Source organism: Mustela nivalis (genome assembly GCF_964662115.1).
Source record: "Mustela nivalis genome assembly, chromosome: 3".
Lineage (NCBI taxonomy): Eukaryota > Metazoa > Chordata > Mammalia > Carnivora > Mustelidae > Mustela > Mustela nivalis.
This window is the reverse complement of record NC_139022.1, coordinates 120203234-120221986: the sequence shown is the minus strand read 5'-3', so window position 1 is coordinate 120221986 and position 18753 is coordinate 120203234. Positions and strand designations below refer to the sequence as shown.

At 40.2% G+C, this 18753-nt stretch overlaps 2 protein-coding genes across 5 annotated transcripts in view; one reads left to right on the top strand and one right to left on the bottom strand.

The window, feature by feature from the left end:
• Positions 1 to 1916: 1916 nt before the first annotated feature.
• On the top strand, positions 1917 to 8076 carry EFCAB9 (EF-hand calcium binding domain 9). The gene is made up of 4 exons (XM_082724626.1): positions 1917 to 2093; positions 5416 to 5564; positions 6589 to 6765; positions 7610 to 8076. The coding sequence occupies exons 1-4, from the start codon at positions 1946 to 1948 to the stop codon at positions 7784 to 7786; spliced, it is 651 nt and encodes a 216-aa protein (XP_082580752.1). The 5' UTR covers positions 1917 to 1945; the 3' UTR covers positions 7787 to 8076.
• Positions 8077 to 11396: 3320 nt separating this feature from the next.
• The window catches only part of UBTD2 (ubiquitin domain containing 2), a 62168-nt gene continuing 54811 nt past the window's right edge, over positions 11397 to 18753 (bottom strand). For all 4 annotated transcript variants that reach the window (XM_082725108.1, XM_082725105.1, XM_082725107.1 and 1 more), the window contains one exon: positions 11397 to 15334. In XM_082725108.1, the coding sequence (XP_082581234.1) occupies positions 14937 to 15334 (398 nt within the window). In that variant the 3' untranslated portion in view covers positions 11397 to 14936. The remainder of the gene's footprint in view (positions 15335 to 18753) is intronic.

Genomic DNA, 18753 nt, shown 5'->3' with positions numbered 1-18753 from the left:
TTTTTTTTTTCTTTTAAGTAAACTGTATGTCCAACATGGAACTCGAAATCACAACCCTAACATCAAGAATCATCCACATTACCAACTGACCCAGCCAGGCACCTCACGTGTTGTACATTTTAAGCTTACAAAATATTTTATGTCAATTATATCTCAATAAACCTGGAAAAATAATTGTAATATAACTAATTTAAAACATATATTGATTACAAATTGAAATGATAACATTTCAGACATGGGGTTAAATGTTATCAAAATTAATTTCACTGCAGGGCACTTGAGTGGCTCAGGTAAGCATCCTACTCTTGGTTTCAGCTCAGGTCATGATCTCGGGGTCATGAGATTTTGAGATCGAGCCACTCAGTGGGCTCTGTGCTAGGCATGGAGTCTGTTTGGGATTCTCTACCTCTCCTTCTACCCACTCCCCAACCATGCATGCTCTCCAGACAAACAAATAAATACAATCTTAAAAAATTATAATAATTTCAGTTCTTTCCTTTCTTCCTTCCTTTCTTCTTCTTCTTCCTCCTCCTCTTCTTCTTCTTCTCCTTCTCCTTCTTGAGTAGGCTCCACTCTATGGGGCCCAACACCAAGCTTGAACTCACGACCCTGAGATCAAGACTTCAGCTAAAATCAAGAGGCTGACACTTAACTGACTGAACCACCCAGGTAGCCCTTTTTACTTTTTTTAAAAAATGGCTACTAGAAAATTTCACATAACATATCCAACTCAGATCTGTGGCTCACAGAGTATATTTATCAGACAGAGCTAATTTAGCTCTTTTTTAATAAGATTTTATTTTCCAGTAACCTCTACACTCATTGTGGAACCAAACCCACAATCTCGAGATCAAGAGTCATGTGCTCTGCCGGCGGAGCCAGCCAGGCACCCAGAGAGTTTGTGTATAATACTCTTATATGTATTTTCATCTCTTCCATATCAATAATTGTTTCTTCCTCATTCTCAATTTTAAAAATCTTTCTTCTTATCACACTTGCCAAAAGTTTATGTTTTTATTGGTCTTTTCTTAAAACCAGCTTTCACACTAGCTCTGACTACAAGCTTATAAAAAATACAGGAGACAGAGGGACGTGTTAACACATTGGAGATAAAATCTGTAAAAACCAGAATGTTTCCCTCTACACAACAATCTGGATTATTCAACAAATAAATTGCAAGAAAAAAAAAGGAAGAACCTGAAGATATTAAGAAACAGTCTAAATGTAACACTTCGATCTGTTTGGTTTCCTGACTTAATTTACTAACAATTTAAAGAAATAATCAAGGAAATGTGAATGCTGAGTGAATATTTAATGACATTAAGGCACGATGTTGAGTTTTAGGTATAGTAGTGATAGGTGATTATGTCAAAAGGCTGTTTTAGTAATTTTTCATATGTTTTTCCATTTTTCTTATTTTCTAACTATAAATACTCCTCTGACGAGCACTTTGGCCACATAGCACAGGTTTCTATGCGCAAGGAGAGCATGTTCTCACATTCATTTCTAAGTGGTCTGTGATTTCAGTTTAGAACTGGTTATATTTTAATAGCAGGGGAATAATGAAGTTAACAAGAGACTTAGCAAATCCTGATGGAGCACAAGGGGGCTCAGTCGGTTAAGCATCTGACTCTTGATTTAGGTTCAGCCCCATATTGGGCCCTGTCCTCAGCAGGGAAATCGGCTTAAGACTCTCTCTCTCTCCCTCTGCCCCACCCCTGCTCATGCATGCTCCTTCTCTCTCAATAAATCTTAAAAGAAAAAAAAAAAAAAGATAATAAATCCTGACAGCAAGTGCAGAGGACTGGGAGGAAGCAATTTCAGTTTCTGCTTCCATAACATTACATCATAGGGAGGCCTTGGCTCCCAGAACCTCTCTGTGTCCAACATTCTAGTTCCAAGGCAGAATACTCTTCTGTTCCAGGTGGCCAGAACCTTCAGCCTAATGAAGGCCACGATGAGACTGAAGCAAGGATCATTTCTGTGGTACCTCTATCTGGACAAGCTGTACTGCCTGTTATCCGTGAGGAACGTGAAGGCCTTGCTGGAGTATTTTCATCTTCTTGACGTCCACCGCAACAACACCTTGAATGGTCAGTGTGTCAGCAGGGCTTCCTCTGAGTTGTTACCTGGATTTTAACTAATGTGCAGGAAAACTCACAGGACCAGAATATATAATATATATTTTATCTTCTAAATGAAGCAAGAGAAATCACTTACCGAGACTAGAGACCAGGGGCAGTTGAGTGAGGAGGAGAAGGCCGCAGTCTCTGGTGGGGACACTTGCTCCCCCTTGGTGATTTGGAGAGCGTGTCACCTTCCTATTTAAGGGTCATTTTCCTCATCCATAAATGAGGCTTCTAATAATAGAGCACACCTCATGGTTGGAAAAAAAAATGAAATCAGATAATGTGTGGAAAATGGCTAGCACAGTGTCTACCACATGATAAGAACTTACTGTTAGTTATTATTTTAATTATTCCTGGGGGATCCCCATTCAGTCATTACCCTGAAGAGCCCCCAAAAGATTTCTCATCTATCAAGTGGGAGGTTTGAATCAATAATCTGTAGGATCCCTTCTAATTTTTGGTTATTTGTGACCAAAAAGTGTTGATGATCTTGACCCTACCTTTGAATGCACAAACCAATGGAGGACCAATTAAAATCCTTTGTGCTTTTTTGGTTTCATTTTGTTTTAAAGGGCTGGATATAAATCAAGTATCCTATCCATTTATTGTGATCTGAAGGAAATAAATGTCTTTTATGAATAAGGTATTTCGTCCATAAAGATATTTTTTTAAAGATTTATTTATTTGAGAGAGAGAAAGAAGTCAAGAAGGAGCAGGGGAGAGGCAGAGGGAGAGGGAGAGAGAGACTCTCAAGCCAACTCCCTGCTGAGCATGGAGCCGGACACAGGGTTTGATCACAAGACTCTGTGATCTGGAGTCAAAACCAAGAGTTGGACACTCAATCGATTGCACCACCAGGTGCCCCTTCCATAAAGATTTTTTTTTTTAAGATTTTATTTATTTGACAGACAGAGATCACAAGTAGGCAGAGGCAGGCAGAGAGAGAAGGGGAAGCAGTCTCCTATGGAGCAGAAAGCCCGATTTGGGGCTTGATCCTAGGGCCCTGAGATCATGACCTGAACTGAAGGCAGAGGCTTTAACCCACTGAGTCACCCAGGTGCCCCTTCATAAAGATTTGTTAAGAGCTTATGCAGTCTTCACAAAATGATGAAAAGACGCCTTCGTTTTCTCACAGTTTCATGCCTCAGTTTTTCTCTTTACATATCGATTCACACACAATGTCACCAAATCTTTGCAATAGCCCGGACCTAGATAAGGCAACTGTAAGGCACCCGGGTGTAAACAGAAAAGCTGGGACAAACCCAGGGCTTCCTGACTCCAAAGCCTACACTCCTAGTCTCACCAGAATGTTTGCCGAGAAGTCTGGTCTCCCTAGTAACTAAATCACTCTGCTTGATGATGCAAAGCCCGAGAGGTGACGTCATGCTCCTGTCCTCTGCTCACCAGGGGACTGGATAGTGCTGTGAGAGATTGTAAGCACAGCCTTAAGTTTTGCCTTCAAGGAGGCAGCGACTTAAGGCTTTGGAGATGCATGTGCCAGAGTCCGCTGCTTTAAAAACAGCTTTTGCTAAGTAGCTCCTAAGTCTCACATCGAAACATTTCTCAAGGAGCAACTACACAAAGGTCATATATATAAAGGTGGATATATATAATGTTTTGTTCCCACATGTTCATACCGAGTGGGGCATAAGGAAGGGATATGGAGACCAACAGATGCCCCTCAAATCATGGCATTGTGATGACTGGTTCGCTATCCTCTTAGCTAGATTCAGCTGGGACACCAAACTACATAGATGTTTTTGCTGTTGTTATTTTAAAATAGATTTTACTGGGCGCCTGGGTGGCTCAGTTGGTTGGACGACTGCCTTCAGCTCAGGTCATGATCCTGGAGTCCCGGGATCGAGTCCCACATCGGGCTCCCAGCTCCATGGGGAGTCTGCTTCTCTCTCTGACCTCCTCGCTCATGTTCTCTCTCACTGTCTCTCTCTCAAATAAATAAATAAAATCTTTAAAAAAAATAAAACAGATTTTATTTATTTGAAAGAGTGAGTGACGGAGAGAGAGAGAGCACAAGCAGGGGAGCGGCAGGAAGAGGGAGAGGCAGCCTCCCCTCTGAGCCAGGAGCTTCATGTGGGGCTTGACCCCAGGACCCCGGGGGCATTACAAAGATGTTTCATGTATTTATTGGAGTCATATTTTACATAGGAGATAGGTTCTGTAACTAGCAGACTAGGGGACATAGCATGTACACAAAGTCACACTTTTCAAAATCTCTATAAAGTTACCATGGGTGATTTGCATATACAATCTATAAGCCACATACTAGCCTATAAATGTGTCCCCATGCTGCTTTCTTCTATCTTTAACTCCCCGAGACAGATGATCAGTGAGGGGAATTTCTGGCAAAAACCTTCCCTGTTTTTTAAGTCACAGTATTTGTTTTCTGTATGATTGAATACATCTGTATTAATTAATCTGCAAAAGACATGGCTTCACTGTGGAAAGAGTATGTCAGGCGGACATCTGAGTCCCAGGTCTGCCACCCCTCCGTGGGGTCCACCAGCCAGCAGCAGCAGCAGCAGCATGAGGAGCTTGTGAGAAATGTACACTCAGTCCAGCACCATGTTTCATGAATCAGAGTCTGTATTTTTACAACATTCTCAAGTGAATGGTCTACTCCTTATAGTTACAGAAGCACTGTAACGGACCTGTTATGACCTGACGCTTACTATAAAAGGGTGTGATACCACTTTCCCTGCAGGGGTGTCAGGGTCCAGTGAAAGGCGGCAGTGAAAGCACCTAGCCCCTGAGGTGTTCAAGATTGCTCCTTTCCCCCATCGCCAAATGCATGCGCTTCACATAGGCATGAGGAATACTGAAAATTTACAGGAGTGATTTTTAAATTTCTCTGTTTTCATGATCTTGAGTGAAAGACCCAGGTGAGACAGCTTCATCAAGGTGTCTGAAGTCCCCAGTGAGAACTCAGCTCTGTCCGGTATGAGGAGTATCCTGCACCTTTTTTTGTTATGGACACACCTCTGTGGGCTTGGTCACGCATGTGAGCTGGGCTCAAGAATCAAGCCCAATCCACTGTCTCATCCTCCACAGATCTGGGCACAGGGCCTTGTCCAACTCCTTGTCCAGCTCCAGGGCAAGAAAGGTTTGAGAACTTGAAGGCAGAGTGACGAAGAGAGACAGAATGTGTTATTGAGACTGCTCCGGGTCAGCAAGCTTTGGGCATTGCTGCCATTTATGTGGCTCCCTTTTGTTCGGCATCTGGAACAGTCTCAGAATAATCGGTCTCTTCACCTTCCCGCCTTAACAGATGTGCTGTTCTATCACTTCCTTCACCACGTGACTAGCTGGAACCGGACACAGATCATGATTGTGTTTAACATGCTGGACTGGAACGCTGTGGGCGAGATCGGTTTTGACCAGTTCTACATGTTGGTCTGCATCTTGCTGGCCCAACAGGCGAGTAACAAGTCAGGATCCAGGGCTGAGGCGGCAGAGCTTAGCTGCCGCCACCATCTTGCAAAACGTAGCAGTGAATTAAGATTGCATCAGAGTTGTCTTCCTTTCACTCAAAACAAGAAGGGAAAAAAATGGGGAGAGAACTACTTGTGGTTCCTAAACGGTCTGTCTATAACCTAGAAATCTTCAGGCCACCCAGCCTCACGCGCCCTGCTGCCCATGTTCAGCCCTCCCGCATCCTCTTTCTGTAGACCTCACCCTACCGCTTCCCTCCTTGGCATGCCCTTCCTTGTCCTTCCTAAAGAGCCACCAGGCATCCCAAGTGCCTCACACTCTCAGTGATTGGTTTTCTTGGAGAACTTTCTAAAGGGGATGGATGATGGAGATGAGAAACTTTCTTCTTTGGGTTCCTACCTTTCCTCAGACACACTCACTCCCAATGTGTCTTTATCTACTTCCCTTGTAAAGGAAACTTGTGTTCAGGATCTTATCACCTTACTGTGATATTTCACAAGTAGATTTTCACCGAATGTAAGGAAATGTGTTGTAGAGACAAGGGTTCATTCTAGCACAATTGATCACAACAGGGGGCTTAAGTTCCCCTCAAACGATGTTGAAGAGAAGGACTTGAAACATTGACCATAGAAGCCTTTCAACCCTGAGCTTCTAGGATTTTGCCTTTTGTTTTTAGCCCCCTAGGAAATGGATGTAAATACAGTCCGAGGTCACTTTTTAAAATTAATTCTTAAAGAAATGTTTAAAAGATTTTATCTATCCATATAACAGAGAGAGAGAGAGAGAGAGAGAGAGAAAGCACAAGCAGGGGGAGAGGCAGAGGTAGAGGGAGAAGCAAGAGCCCTGTAGAGCAAGGAGCCTGCTGTAGAACTGGATCCTAGGACCCCAGGATCATGACCTGAGCCGAAGGCAGATGCTTAATCGACTGAGCCATCCAGGTGTCCAAAGCAGCCCAAGTTTGGAAAGTAGCACCAACACTGTTCCTTGTATAACGTATTTCTCTCAACAGAACCACTTGGAAGAGCAATTTATCTTCCGCCATTCCCGGCCTGTCTTTGAGCTGCTTGACCTGGACGGAGCACTGAGAATTGGTGCAGAAAACTTCCACATGTACAACTTTCTCTTCAATATTAAGAAAGAGGACCTCAGAGAGCTCTACCATGACTTTGACATCACAGGTGACCGTGTAAGTGTGATCTGGCAGGCTCTCTCTCTGCCAAAGGCAGAGATAATGTCCTATTCCCTACTGTAGACATGGGTAGGGAAAACCTGCTGAAGTGTGTCATGGCACTGGGATCAGAAAAAAACTGAAGAGATTTATACGCCTTTGAAGAGAGAGGGCTAAGTGTTTTATCATATAGATGGATGCATAATTACAGAAACTTCGTGAAGAAAATTTTGTTTAGAAGTTTAGAGAAGGAAATACATAGGGCAGGAGTTGATGTTGGGGGAAGGGTTTATAGATTTAAGTAAGTAGAAAGGAAAGTACAGATGGGAACATACATGAGCAAAATCCTAAGAGAGAACAACTCTGGTGAAGACCCTGAATTCTACCTATTTAAAGAGGAAGTCTGTGGGGCACCTGGCTGGCTCAGATGGTAGAACACAGGACTCTTAATCTCAGGGTTATGAGTTCAAGCCTCACACTAGGTACAGAGCCTACTTAAAACAATTTTTTTTAATTAAAAAAAAAAAAAAGGAAGTCTATGCTGGGAAAGCAAGTGGGAGCTAAGGTTGAAAAAGATGGATCACACTAGGTAGACCTTCAGGTGTCAGCCTGAAGCATCTAGACCAGTCTAGAAGTAAGAAAGCAGCAGAAGTAAGAAAGTGATCCACGGTCACTTTAGAGTCCACAAAGACTCTCTGTTCCCGGCTCCTAGACTACAATCAGACTATAATTATGCCCTAATTACTAAGCCTCTTCAAGTTTCCAAGTTTTTAAATGGGAAATGATTACAATCCTGCTGTCATCTGAAACAAAGTATCAAATCCTTCCTGAAATAATTTTTCTTTCTTTCCCCCAACAAAAGCGTCTTAATTACAAGGAATTTAAGCTGTTTACTATCTTCACCATGGACAAATACCAGGAGAGGCAGAAAGCAGAGAAAAAGAAAGGGAAAAAGGATCTGCTCAAAAAGAAAAGGCTTCATCACGTTAATGGGACCCTCAAACATTTTGGAACAAATGTATCTGAAAATAGACTATAAGTAATCACAACTATTAACATATCTAAAAATAAATTTAGAAACTCTAAGTGGATATTTTTACATTGGCTTTTACACATGAAAGTTTCAAATAAGTGCTCTTTGATCAGCAGGTTCTTAACTTGAACTTATTGACCTCATGATAAATACAATGTGAAGTAACTACTTTCTCTGTGGATGTGTCTCAATTCTGCTGCTGCTTTTCAGATCAACACTATTCATAAGTATATCCAAAGAATTACAAACATTGTCTGGAGCTAAACTGCTGAAAGACAGTGATGCCTTCCCACTTATTTTTTTTTTAAGTATTTCATTTATTTATTTGACACACAGAGAGAGATATCACAAGTAGGCAGAGAAGCAGGCAGAGAGAAGGGGGGGGGGAGCAGGCTCCCTGCTGAGCAGAGAGCCCCATGTGGGGCTCGATCCCAGGACCCTGAGTTCATGACCTGAGCCAAAGGCAGAGGCTTAACCCACTGAGCCACCCAGGCACTTCCCTAGTGATCTAATAAGCTCAGAATCCTGTCTGTTCTCTCAATCATTAAGCTAAAATCACCTGGATGCGAGACACTGGAAATTGGCAAATGGTGAAGCGCCCCTACCTATAAGGGAAACAGACCTTTAGGGATATGGGAGCTTTCTATCTAGGACCTGAATTACAAAGTTAGGTGCTCAAGCAACTGTACAAATCTATTAGGGTAGAATGATTATTACACATCCTTGCATAATTTTAATTTTGTGTAATTAATGCCTTGAATAATTTACAAATGTTTTCAGCCTGGGGCTTGTGAATCCTCCCTCCCTGATCGTACTGTGATAGTAATGGTGGTAACTACCCATAGTAAGTGCTTGCTACGGGTTAGGCAGGTGCTTTAAGTGCATCAAGTTATTTATACTCATAACCCTGCGAGTCAGGTGTTACCCAGAATTTACAGGTGAAGAAATTTTGGCGAAGAGAAATTAAGAACCTTTCCCAAAACACATGGTGTACCAGTGGTAGAACCGTGATTCAAATTCAAGGTCAAATTCAATGCCTACGCTCCAAGCAAGTGATCTGAGTAATTCACTTCCACTTTAGCAAATTCTCTTTAAGTTTGAAGAACAGCATTTTCCTGGCTCAGAAATCCTTTCTGCATGATGCTAAATATCACATCTCTTCCTACCATAAACTTCTGAGGAACAAGTTTGGCAACTAAAGAGGTACAGCTCATTTACTATAAACCAAGAATTTCTTAAGGATCAGTTATGCAACATGACTGACCATAAGGCATTCAGAGCTCAAGAGTTACCTAATCACCCACAAAAATCACTGTCAATGCGCAAAAGAAAATACTGCTTATCTAAGATTGTCGTTCATAAGTCAAACTTGTTAAGAACAGAAATCATGTTCATTACTGTGAACACTCTGTATTTAACATACAAAGCACTCAGAACCGTGCTCTTCTCTTCCTCTGATGTGGTGGAAAGTGCACTTGTTCTCTGAGAAGAATATCCTCTGGCAAACAAGTGTGGATGCTACTATGCCTACACAGAGTACTGAACTGAGAGACTAGTACTACCTGGCTGGAAAATGACATTTGGAAACCCATCATCCTTTCAAAGGGCCTTGCCATTAAGCTTAACTTGGGATATGTTTCTGCCTCTTTTCTGGAATCCTAGACGGCTTTTGCTGGCATACAGCCTAAGATCTACACATAGTTGTGGGAGGAGAAACTATACCAAGGTCTTAGAAAGGCTTCTCTTTCTCATTTTCCTAGGGCAAGACTCCTGAGATACACAAAAAGGAACCATGGCATATGTTTTTTACAGACACAGTCTCTAAAGCAAGAAGATACTGTTCCTCTTATTGCTTCAGAATGGGGCCATGGGGGCAAAGGGAAAGTACAAGATAATAAGTATCACAGGTTATAATTCTGACTGACTACATTTTAAATTAATATTTAAAATAATTTATTCGGGGCGCCTGGGTGGCTCAGTGGGTTAAGCCTCTACCTTCGGCTCAGGTCATGATCCCAGGGGCCTGGGATCGAGTCCAACATGGGGGCTCTCTGCTCAGCAGGGTGCCTGCTTCTCCTCATCTCTCTGTCTGTCTCTCTGCCTATTTGTGATCTCTCTCTCTCTGTCAAATAAATAAATAAAATCTTAAAATAAAATAAAATAAAATAATTTATTCATTTATTTCAACCTAATTTAAAATGAACATCAAATGACCAGTTTCAGGATTGAGTTTCCCCTCCTCCCTGGAAATCATCAGAGTGACTATAAAAGGTATCAGGGTGCAACTCTCAGATTTTAAAAGATCCTTTTAAGCACATTTTCAGGGGTGCCTGACGGGCTCAATCAGTTGAGCATCCAACTTTGGCTGGGGTCATGAGCTCCAGGTCCTGGGATTGGGCTCGTCCCGCACTCAGCGGGTAGTCTGCTTGAGGATTCTTCCTCCCTCCCTCCATCCTTAGGTGCCACCACCCCCCACTCTCTCTCTAAAATAAATGGATAGATTTAAGGGAGGGGGGAGGAACATTTTTGTAAACTGTGCAGTTCTAGAATAGACTCAGGAAACTGAGCGTTTAGTTCGGATGGGCCCAAACTGAAACTCTATAAAAACTAAAATTCAATAGCATGGATAAAGTGACATTCTTTGGGGACTAGACGTAAAACAAAAAAAACAATCTGTTAGTGTTTACTTCAGGACTCTTTTCCTCAATTACATTATAAAATTTAAAGTTTAAAAAAATGTGCTTGTAGGTATGTGTATAGATGTTTCAATTAAGTTTCATTATTTCAACAGTGAGTTAATCCACTGTGCTCTCAAGGTAGAGCTCAGTTAGACCAAGTACATTTAGGTGTTCTTTGGAAGGTGGTAACGCTCTATAGCATTACTATGTCATAGTTACATCAGAATGCCTTAGTCAGCAAGGAACGCCCTTGTTCAGGGGCCAAAGCAAGGGCAGAGGAGCTGCACTTGCAGAGGGGGTGACCAGCAGGCTGGGCTGAAGAAAGCACTAGAGTTTCAGGCCTGCACCACAGGACTGGTCACTCCACAGTCTCTATCAGCTATAAAAAGGGAAGAATTTTTGAGGAAGCTAAGCAACGTGAAATCATTTCTTTTCCACTAGTCCTTAGCTCTTATGTATTATCATCACTTGCCTCATGCCAAAGACCAAGACTAGAAACGGCCAAATCAACTCTGCTGACACCTGCCAAAATGGGCAGTTGCCCACATGAAAAGCCCCCACAGAGACAGAGAACAGAAATCGCAGGAGACCAGTTACTGCAAGGGAGGTTATCGGCCACACTCCTCTTTTTTCTTTTCTTTAGCCTAAATACTAAATCACAATAGCATTTGAGAATTTGAGATGGACACAGGTATATTTGGTAATTTGTTCAATTAATAAGAAAGACCATTAAAAAAGTATAGTCTTAAAAGCCATCATAAAATAAAGAGTGATTTTTCCTCCATCAATGGGAAAAAGACCCATGAAAATTAATTCAATAAGCAGTATCAGGAAAAGTGGGATTAGCTATGTACAAAAACAAAGGAACAAATTAATAAATCTGGGCTGCTATTCTATTCCTTGCACCAAAATAACTCCAGACAATGAAACCATGAAAGAAATATTAAAAAAAATGAGAAAAAATTTTTATAATTTGACTGGGTAAAACCTTCTGAAGAAAACCCTGAAGCCATAAAATAAAAATCTGATCAATCCAACCAAGCAAAACTTAAAATTTGCACATGGTGTAAATTATACAAAGGCAAAAATAGTAACACATGATAGAAAATGACTAATTTCCTTAATAAAGAGAGTTCACAAATCAAGAGAAAAGCCAAAGTACACCAGAAATATGAGCAAACACAAACAATTTGCAGAAAAAAAAAGGCCTATAACGTACATTAAAATGTTAAACTACAAAGAAAATACATGAAGACCACAGGATACAGATTTTCACTTAGATTGTCAAAGAACAAAATGTTGGTTAGGATATATAAGAAAATAAGAGCAATTATATTGCTATAGTATCAAATTGGTAAAATCTGGAGGGTAATTGTGCATAACTCTTTGACCTAGCAATTCTCTCTTCAGGAGTGCATTCTATAGATGCACATAGACATAATGATGTAGCTATAGAAAAGGACACTTCTCAGCACCATGGTTTACAGTAGCAAATTTGCAAGTAGCCAAATTGACCGAAGTGAAGTCCAAACAACACAAGACTGGTGCAACCATAAGAAAAGGCAGACCCAAGATTCATCATTTTAAAGAGAAATGAAGGTGAATGGTGTATGTATTTATGAAAAAAACAGGGTAGCATGGGTGAATACACTCAATGTACATCAGAACAATGGTTTTCACTGTGTGATTCTGCAGACCAGCTGCAGCAGCACCTGGTCTCAGGACCTCTGAGGAATCCAAATTACTGGGGCCCACTCAGACCTACTAATGTGGAACCCCTGGGAGAAAAGTCTAGCAATCTGTGCTTTCAGATGCCTTCTAGGTAATTCTGATGCATTCTCAAGTTGAGGAACTGCTGGGCTGGAGTATCTTTCAAGATACCCAGAACACTGGTAACAATTGTTACATCTGGTGATTGGAGAGAGACTTTTCACTTTGGTATTTTTGGATTTGCCCACATACATATGTATTACCTATTTTAAATAAAAAATTATCAAAACCTGCCACTTTGATCCAAAATGAATAAGAAATGAGCTCAGTGTTTCTAGAAAACTGAGTTATGAGTTCTGATTTATGGCATGGGCCTTAAGAGATAAAAACAATAGTCTACTTTAGACCAAGATTTCAATGTGGAGGATAAATCATATCTATAAATAACCATGTGTGGTTTGGCACAGTGGAGCCTAAGTCTGATGAAAATGAACTTGTTATTTATTGAAGTAAGTTCTTAAAAAGAAGAAAAACCTTTTTAGAGGTTTTATTAGAATGAGGCAGTTTACTCTTACATAGAGAGTAACAATTAAAAACCCAGAATAAAGGCCAAGACAAAGAGAAAAATTGAACATTTTTTTTAAAAAAGCACAAAAACCCTACATACTAAAATTGTACACATCAAGTATTGGTCCAATCTTATATCAATCTATTTACATTAAACAGCACCATGGTTTTCTCACCCAGGTTAGTTAAACATGCCCAGAAAATCGTTATGCAAAGTATATGTACCTTTAAAACAAAATTCTTAGAGAGCTCTACACAAACAAAAAAAACCTTCTTAGCTACCATAGATTATTGATGATATCACCCAATTCAACTTAGGAAAAATAGGTTTGAACACTTTTCCAGTTGTCAAACTTTGAGAACTGTTGCTATTCCATGTAGCACACAAGTAACAAACTCTTTGAAGACAGGGGCATTATGTTCAAACTCCCTCAAAGCCGCACCTTCAAATATAAAAATACTCCTTTGGAATTACCGTTGCTGTCGTCTCTTGAATTCAGATTCAATTATCAACAACCCTAAATTGAATATAGCCACAATCTTCTTTAAAATGATTGCATAAAGAAAAGGAAGTAGTTAAAGCTCTCAGAAACAAGGTAGGTTATAATTATAGATATTATATCTAATCAGGCTACAGTAAATTTAATACCATTTTAAACTTTACATTTAAACTAATTAGCAGTTTCATTTTGCCATTAAAATTAATAGTGCTTCACATCCAAATAGGTGTGGAGGTCTGATTATTTCCAACTGAGAGCTGTGTACGTACCTTCTTGCCTCTACTTTGCCATATCACAGTCTCGGGGCTACAGTGATTATGTGACAGTCCCCCTCTTCTTTCTGGAACTAACTTTTCAAAGGCCCCAAATTAAATATAACCCTTGGCAGCTTTTTTCCAATATAGTGCGAGAGAATCAGGCGCTCTCACCAGATTTAGCAGTCCTCTCATCTAATCTGCAGATGGCTCTTCATTTGACTTTTTGCTAGGAAAGATGAGAGGGGAAAACTGTCATCTACCACAAGTAGAGGTAACAGTGAACTGGAAAGTTAATGTATAAAGCAATGTTTCGTCATTTGGTGTCATTGCTGATGTTTAAGTGATGTCCATACACGTACCAGTAAATTAGGAGTTGATATTTTCTCTAAAAGACTGAAAATAGGCACAGTTCTCCCAGGCACAGATACAACTTGTTTTCCTTAAAACCTTCCTGCAAACTGGGAGGAAGAGAAAATTGACTGTGTTATCTTATAGTGCGTACATCTGTCCTTGATTCCTTGCATTCCCTGGCCCAGTGCATTTGGGGGCATGCGCTGAAAAGTCCCAAGCAGAGTAGGTAGATCGATGAAGGTATAATATAGTAGTGACCCTCTAAGCCTGGATATAAAAACAGCTTTGTTATACAGACATTTCAAAATATCTATGCAGCAAAGGGACAAAAGAATTTTCAACTGAGTATCAGCTGAAAATCAGAGATCTGACTGCACTGACTAAATTATTGCCTAGTGTTCCAGAAGGGTACCTGCCACCAGTGTGCTGGAAGGCACCAAAATTTAGTGTGAATGTAAATAAGGAGCTCAAGATACAGGGATGGGGAAAGCAATACTGAAACACAATTAGCCAGTCTCTACTCCTTTATGGCTAAATATTAATTGAGCAAAGAATTCAGACCAGATAGAAGTGAACCTCAAATACTGCTCTTTTCAGTTTCTATTTTAAAAAGGTCATTTTATAACTGTTATTGATGTTTTTTGGGGGAAAAAAAATAATACATATATATATATATATACACACACACACATTTTTATATATATATATATATATATATATGTATTTTAATCTGTATTCACAAGGTGCTTGGTGCTGTTCTTCATGGACATAACATTCTATTTACAGTCCAAATCATTTAAATATAGTCATTACATTGGGTGTTTTAAAATAAATGATTATCTATTTTTTTTTAACTGCCTTTCAAATTAGAAACTAATTACATGAGTCTCAAAGGCTGGCTCTTTGTGTTTTATTAATAATTTTTGTTGGTCTCCATCACAGATGGAAGTTTTCACTGGTAATTCCTCAGAACTAAATCCATTCATACGGAATTCAGAGCAGTGAAAATAAATTTCACGCCATAGAGTAGGAAATGACAACGACAACAATAAAAAGGAACGGGCGGGATCTTGGGACCAGCCAATAGGACCAATCAGTTCTCAACTGGTGTGGGGTTTTGCAAAGGCTGGCTCATTATAACTTGCACAACATAGTCCTTTGGGATCTTCAGCTCTTCCAACTTCATTTTGTCGGTAAGAGGTCTGCCAGAAAAGAACCATCGCTGGCTACTCGGTTCCACACCTTCTGCTGCATGTAGCCTCCTCTTCATGTGGTATACAGAGTCTGTGCTGCGGACCACAAGTTTGAGGTCTTTGCCTGTGGAAAGGCGCAAACGGAGCTGACATTCATATCCAGAATTAGGCGGTGGCTCAGGAATATCCAGAGTCTCAATGTCGCTCTTTTCCTCTATCATGTTGATTGGTGGTGCCAGGCAGTAGACTGGAAGCTGATATCGGTTGCCCAGTTCATCATAGCACTCTGTGAGTGCACCTTCAGAAACAGAAGATACAAACAGAGTTTCATCGCAATGAATACATTTTTATTTACACTTTGTAAAATACTCAAACCCCTTGCCAGCTTGCCACTGTAGAGAAAAAAATATTAAGGCCAATCATTGCCAGCTGCTTAGCAATGATCATTGTCAAGGCCCACAACCAATTATTTGAGGGTTTATCTAATTTTACCTTAGCCAGGACACCAGCTCCTTTCCCTCACCTTTTCCAAGTCATTTTATATGACATTCACACTTTCATTAAATGATAAAGAAAAAGAATGCACAAAAGAATTCAAATTTACTAATATTATTAATGCTGGCACAAATTAAGGGATATTCAAATTGCATTGGGATATCTTTTTAAAGAAATGAGTCAGTAACTTTAACAACCACAAAAAACAGATCCCTAGCTCAATTCACCACAACACAGTGTTCCAGAGCAGTTTCCTTAGTGCCTCGACTTCCTACACACTTGGCCAAAAGTCCTTCGTCCAAAGGGACCACAAACTGGAGATGACAAGCCTACCAGCTGCTCTGGCTCCTGGCTCATAGATGAATCTCATTAGCACAATCACCACAGAAATGACTGAGGGGTTGTATTTAACCTCATTTAGTCAATCTGTTACAGAGAAGCCATGGGTTAAAAAGGAAGAATAAAAGGGGTATGAAGTTTATAACCAGATAGCTCAGGGAAAAGAAGCATTCATGGCTTAAAAGAAGGTATTAATGGCTGTTGAGTTTTTTGTTGTTGTTTTTTTTTTATAAAGCATAAACTGCATTATAATCCCCAGGACTTTCCTTAGGAAGCTTGAAAGCACACTTAATGAATGCTTTCTTTTTTTTTTTTTTTTTTAAGATTTTATTTATTTATTTGACAGAGAGAGATCACAAGTAGGCAGAGAGGCAGGCAGAGAGAGAGAGGAGGAAACAGGCTCCCTGCTGAGCAGAGAGCCCCATGCGGGACTCGATCCCAGGACCCTGAGATCATGACCTGAGCCGAAGGCAGCGGCTTAACCCACTGTGCCACCAAGGTGCCCTAATGAATGCTTTCTTACAAGGTTGTTCATATCACATCCTTTGCTCAACCTGGAATGTTAATGTCAGCTGATTGATAAAAAACAAAAACATCGGGGCGCTTGGGTGGCTCAGTGGTTTAAAGCCTCTGCCTTCAGCTCAGGTCATGATCCCAGGGTCCAGGGATTGAGCCCTGCATCGGGCTCTCTGCTCAGCAGGGAGCCTGCTTCCCTTCCTCTCTCTCTCTGCCTGCCACTCTCCCTGCTTGTGATCTCTGTCTGTCAAATAAATACATAAAATCTTAAAAAAAAAAAAAAATCTACCATATTCAAAACACTCATATATAATGAGTATATAGGGTTGGGACAATGAGAAATATTATCAATGAACCAATGAGTTAACAAGCTGATCTTTGTTGTCATTATCAATAGGCTGAAAATACAAAGCACCCAAAATGAGACTGGAACAGTCACCAGTCCAGCATGGCTTCGATCCGTCTGTCTTCTAAATTACATAAGATGGGTTTGGGTCAGAATTCAGTAACCAAGCATAACACACGACTCTCCCTTTCCTCTGTGTTTAAAGATACCGTACAGCCTCTGTGCTGTTCACTAATTAATCCAAATGCTAGGACATTGCAGAAACAGATATACTTTAAGCACAGTTGTGATCACCAGTAGTTCCCTAATTAGCAAGCATCATGCTAAAGTACCAATTCTATTTATAAATAGGGGTATAGTCAGTTGTACTAACTTCACTATTTATATAGCTTAGTCCTGAGACAAAGAAACCTACATTAGTGTCTGACCCCAACTAGTGTCTTCCAGATGGGCTGGCCACCAGGAGAACCAGGAAAGAGAACGTGCAGAGTTCACAAAAGACCATCACCTCCATTAAGAAAACACCTCAGGTAGATATCCCACTGACCCACTGATAGTATGGTCAGCCTGATAAGTACAAGAGCGACATTCTGGCAATGTTCTGCTAGAAAAACTTTCTTTTAGAGAAGCACCATTATCTTTGAAATCTGTAGACCAAGATGAAACTCTGAGCCTTGTTATTAACCAGCTGTGCAACCTTGAGCAATATTCTTTTTAACCTGAAATACCCTTCTTAATTAGCAAAATGAGACAGAAAACCTCTAAAGTGGTTTCCAGGTTTGCATATTCTTCTTCACCTGCAGTACCATGACAGATATAAAATAACAGGACTATAAACAAAAGCAGTCAAACTGCAAGCAGAATGATGTCTGGACTGAAAGACAGCTTACATTTGTAGCCTCTCTAGAAAAACTAGAGATGTCAGAAGCAGCTTTTATGAGTGTGCTACAACATGAGTGTATGTCAATCTTGAAACAAACATACAATCTAATAGGTACTTTGGCTCCTGAAGCAGTCTTTCTAAAAAAAAAAATTTCAGTCATCATCTGCCAGTTCATTCATTACTTTTTTTTTTTTTAAGATAATACCCTTACAAATGTAAGCTGTCTTTCAGTCCAGACATCATTCTGCTTGCAGTTTGACTGCTTTTGTTTATAGTCCTGTTATTTTATATCTGTCATGGTACTGCAGGTGAAGAAGAATATGCAAACCTGGAAACCACTTTAGAGGGTTTCTGTCTCATTTTGCTAATTAAGAAGGGTATTTCAGGTTAAAAAGAAGAGAAGAGATTTTATTTATTTTTTTAAGTATACTCTACCCACCAACATGGGGCTCATATTCAAGATCCTGAGATCAGTCAGCCAGGCCTCCCTGGAAAGCAGTCTTTTCCCTTCTGTCCTTCAGCCCAGCAAGTTAGAAATTCAGTTTTCAGATCTCAAATGGGTGAGGATAAAAATCCCATGAAAGAGGTGCCAGTAGATGGCATATCTTCTTACTCTAGCTCAGGAAGTGCTCATGCCTATGATGCTGGAAATCAGCTACCCAGACTTCGTATTGCTTGGCCCTCATACTTTAATATTTTGAGAAAACGTAACTTGCATTTTATTTAACATGGAGTTTTCTGGCTTATTTACTCTTTTCCTCACTTCTGTCAAATTATAATCTGAGTTCTAAACATGCTCTGAATAACTAAATAGAGGAAAAGTCCAGACCATGATGTCAGATAGGATTTAGTTACATTTTTAAGATATACTTTTATGGGTTACTCTCTCCCCAAATTAAATATCTGGGATCAATTTATCAATAAAAACAAACTTTGTTTACAATATAGCCCACAGTTGACTATTATCCCAGAATTACCTACTCAGAGCAGAATGACTCCTCTGTTGGCCCAGACCCTTTTGAACAATATACTCCCAATTCTCCACCATCTACTAGCCCTGTATCTCTTTAGTAAAGACAAAACTGCCCTGCTAATAATGACCTCTAAACACATAACCTCTGTGGGACTTCATGAGGGC

Excerpts from the sequence above, each read along its gene's own strand:
- EFCAB9 (XM_082724626.1), top strand. The coding sequence starts at position 1,946 with ATGAAGGCCACGATGAGACTGAAGCAAGGATCATTTCTGTGGTACCTC. Across the intron at positions 2,094-5,415 it reads CCGCAACAACACCTTGAATG|ATGTGCTGTTCTATCACTTC; the intron begins GTCAGTGTGTCA and ends CCGCCTTAACAG. Across the intron at positions 5,565-6,588 it reads GCATCTTGCTGGCCCAACAG|AACCACTTGGAAGAGCAATT; the intron begins GCGAGTAACAAG and ends TTCTCTCAACAG.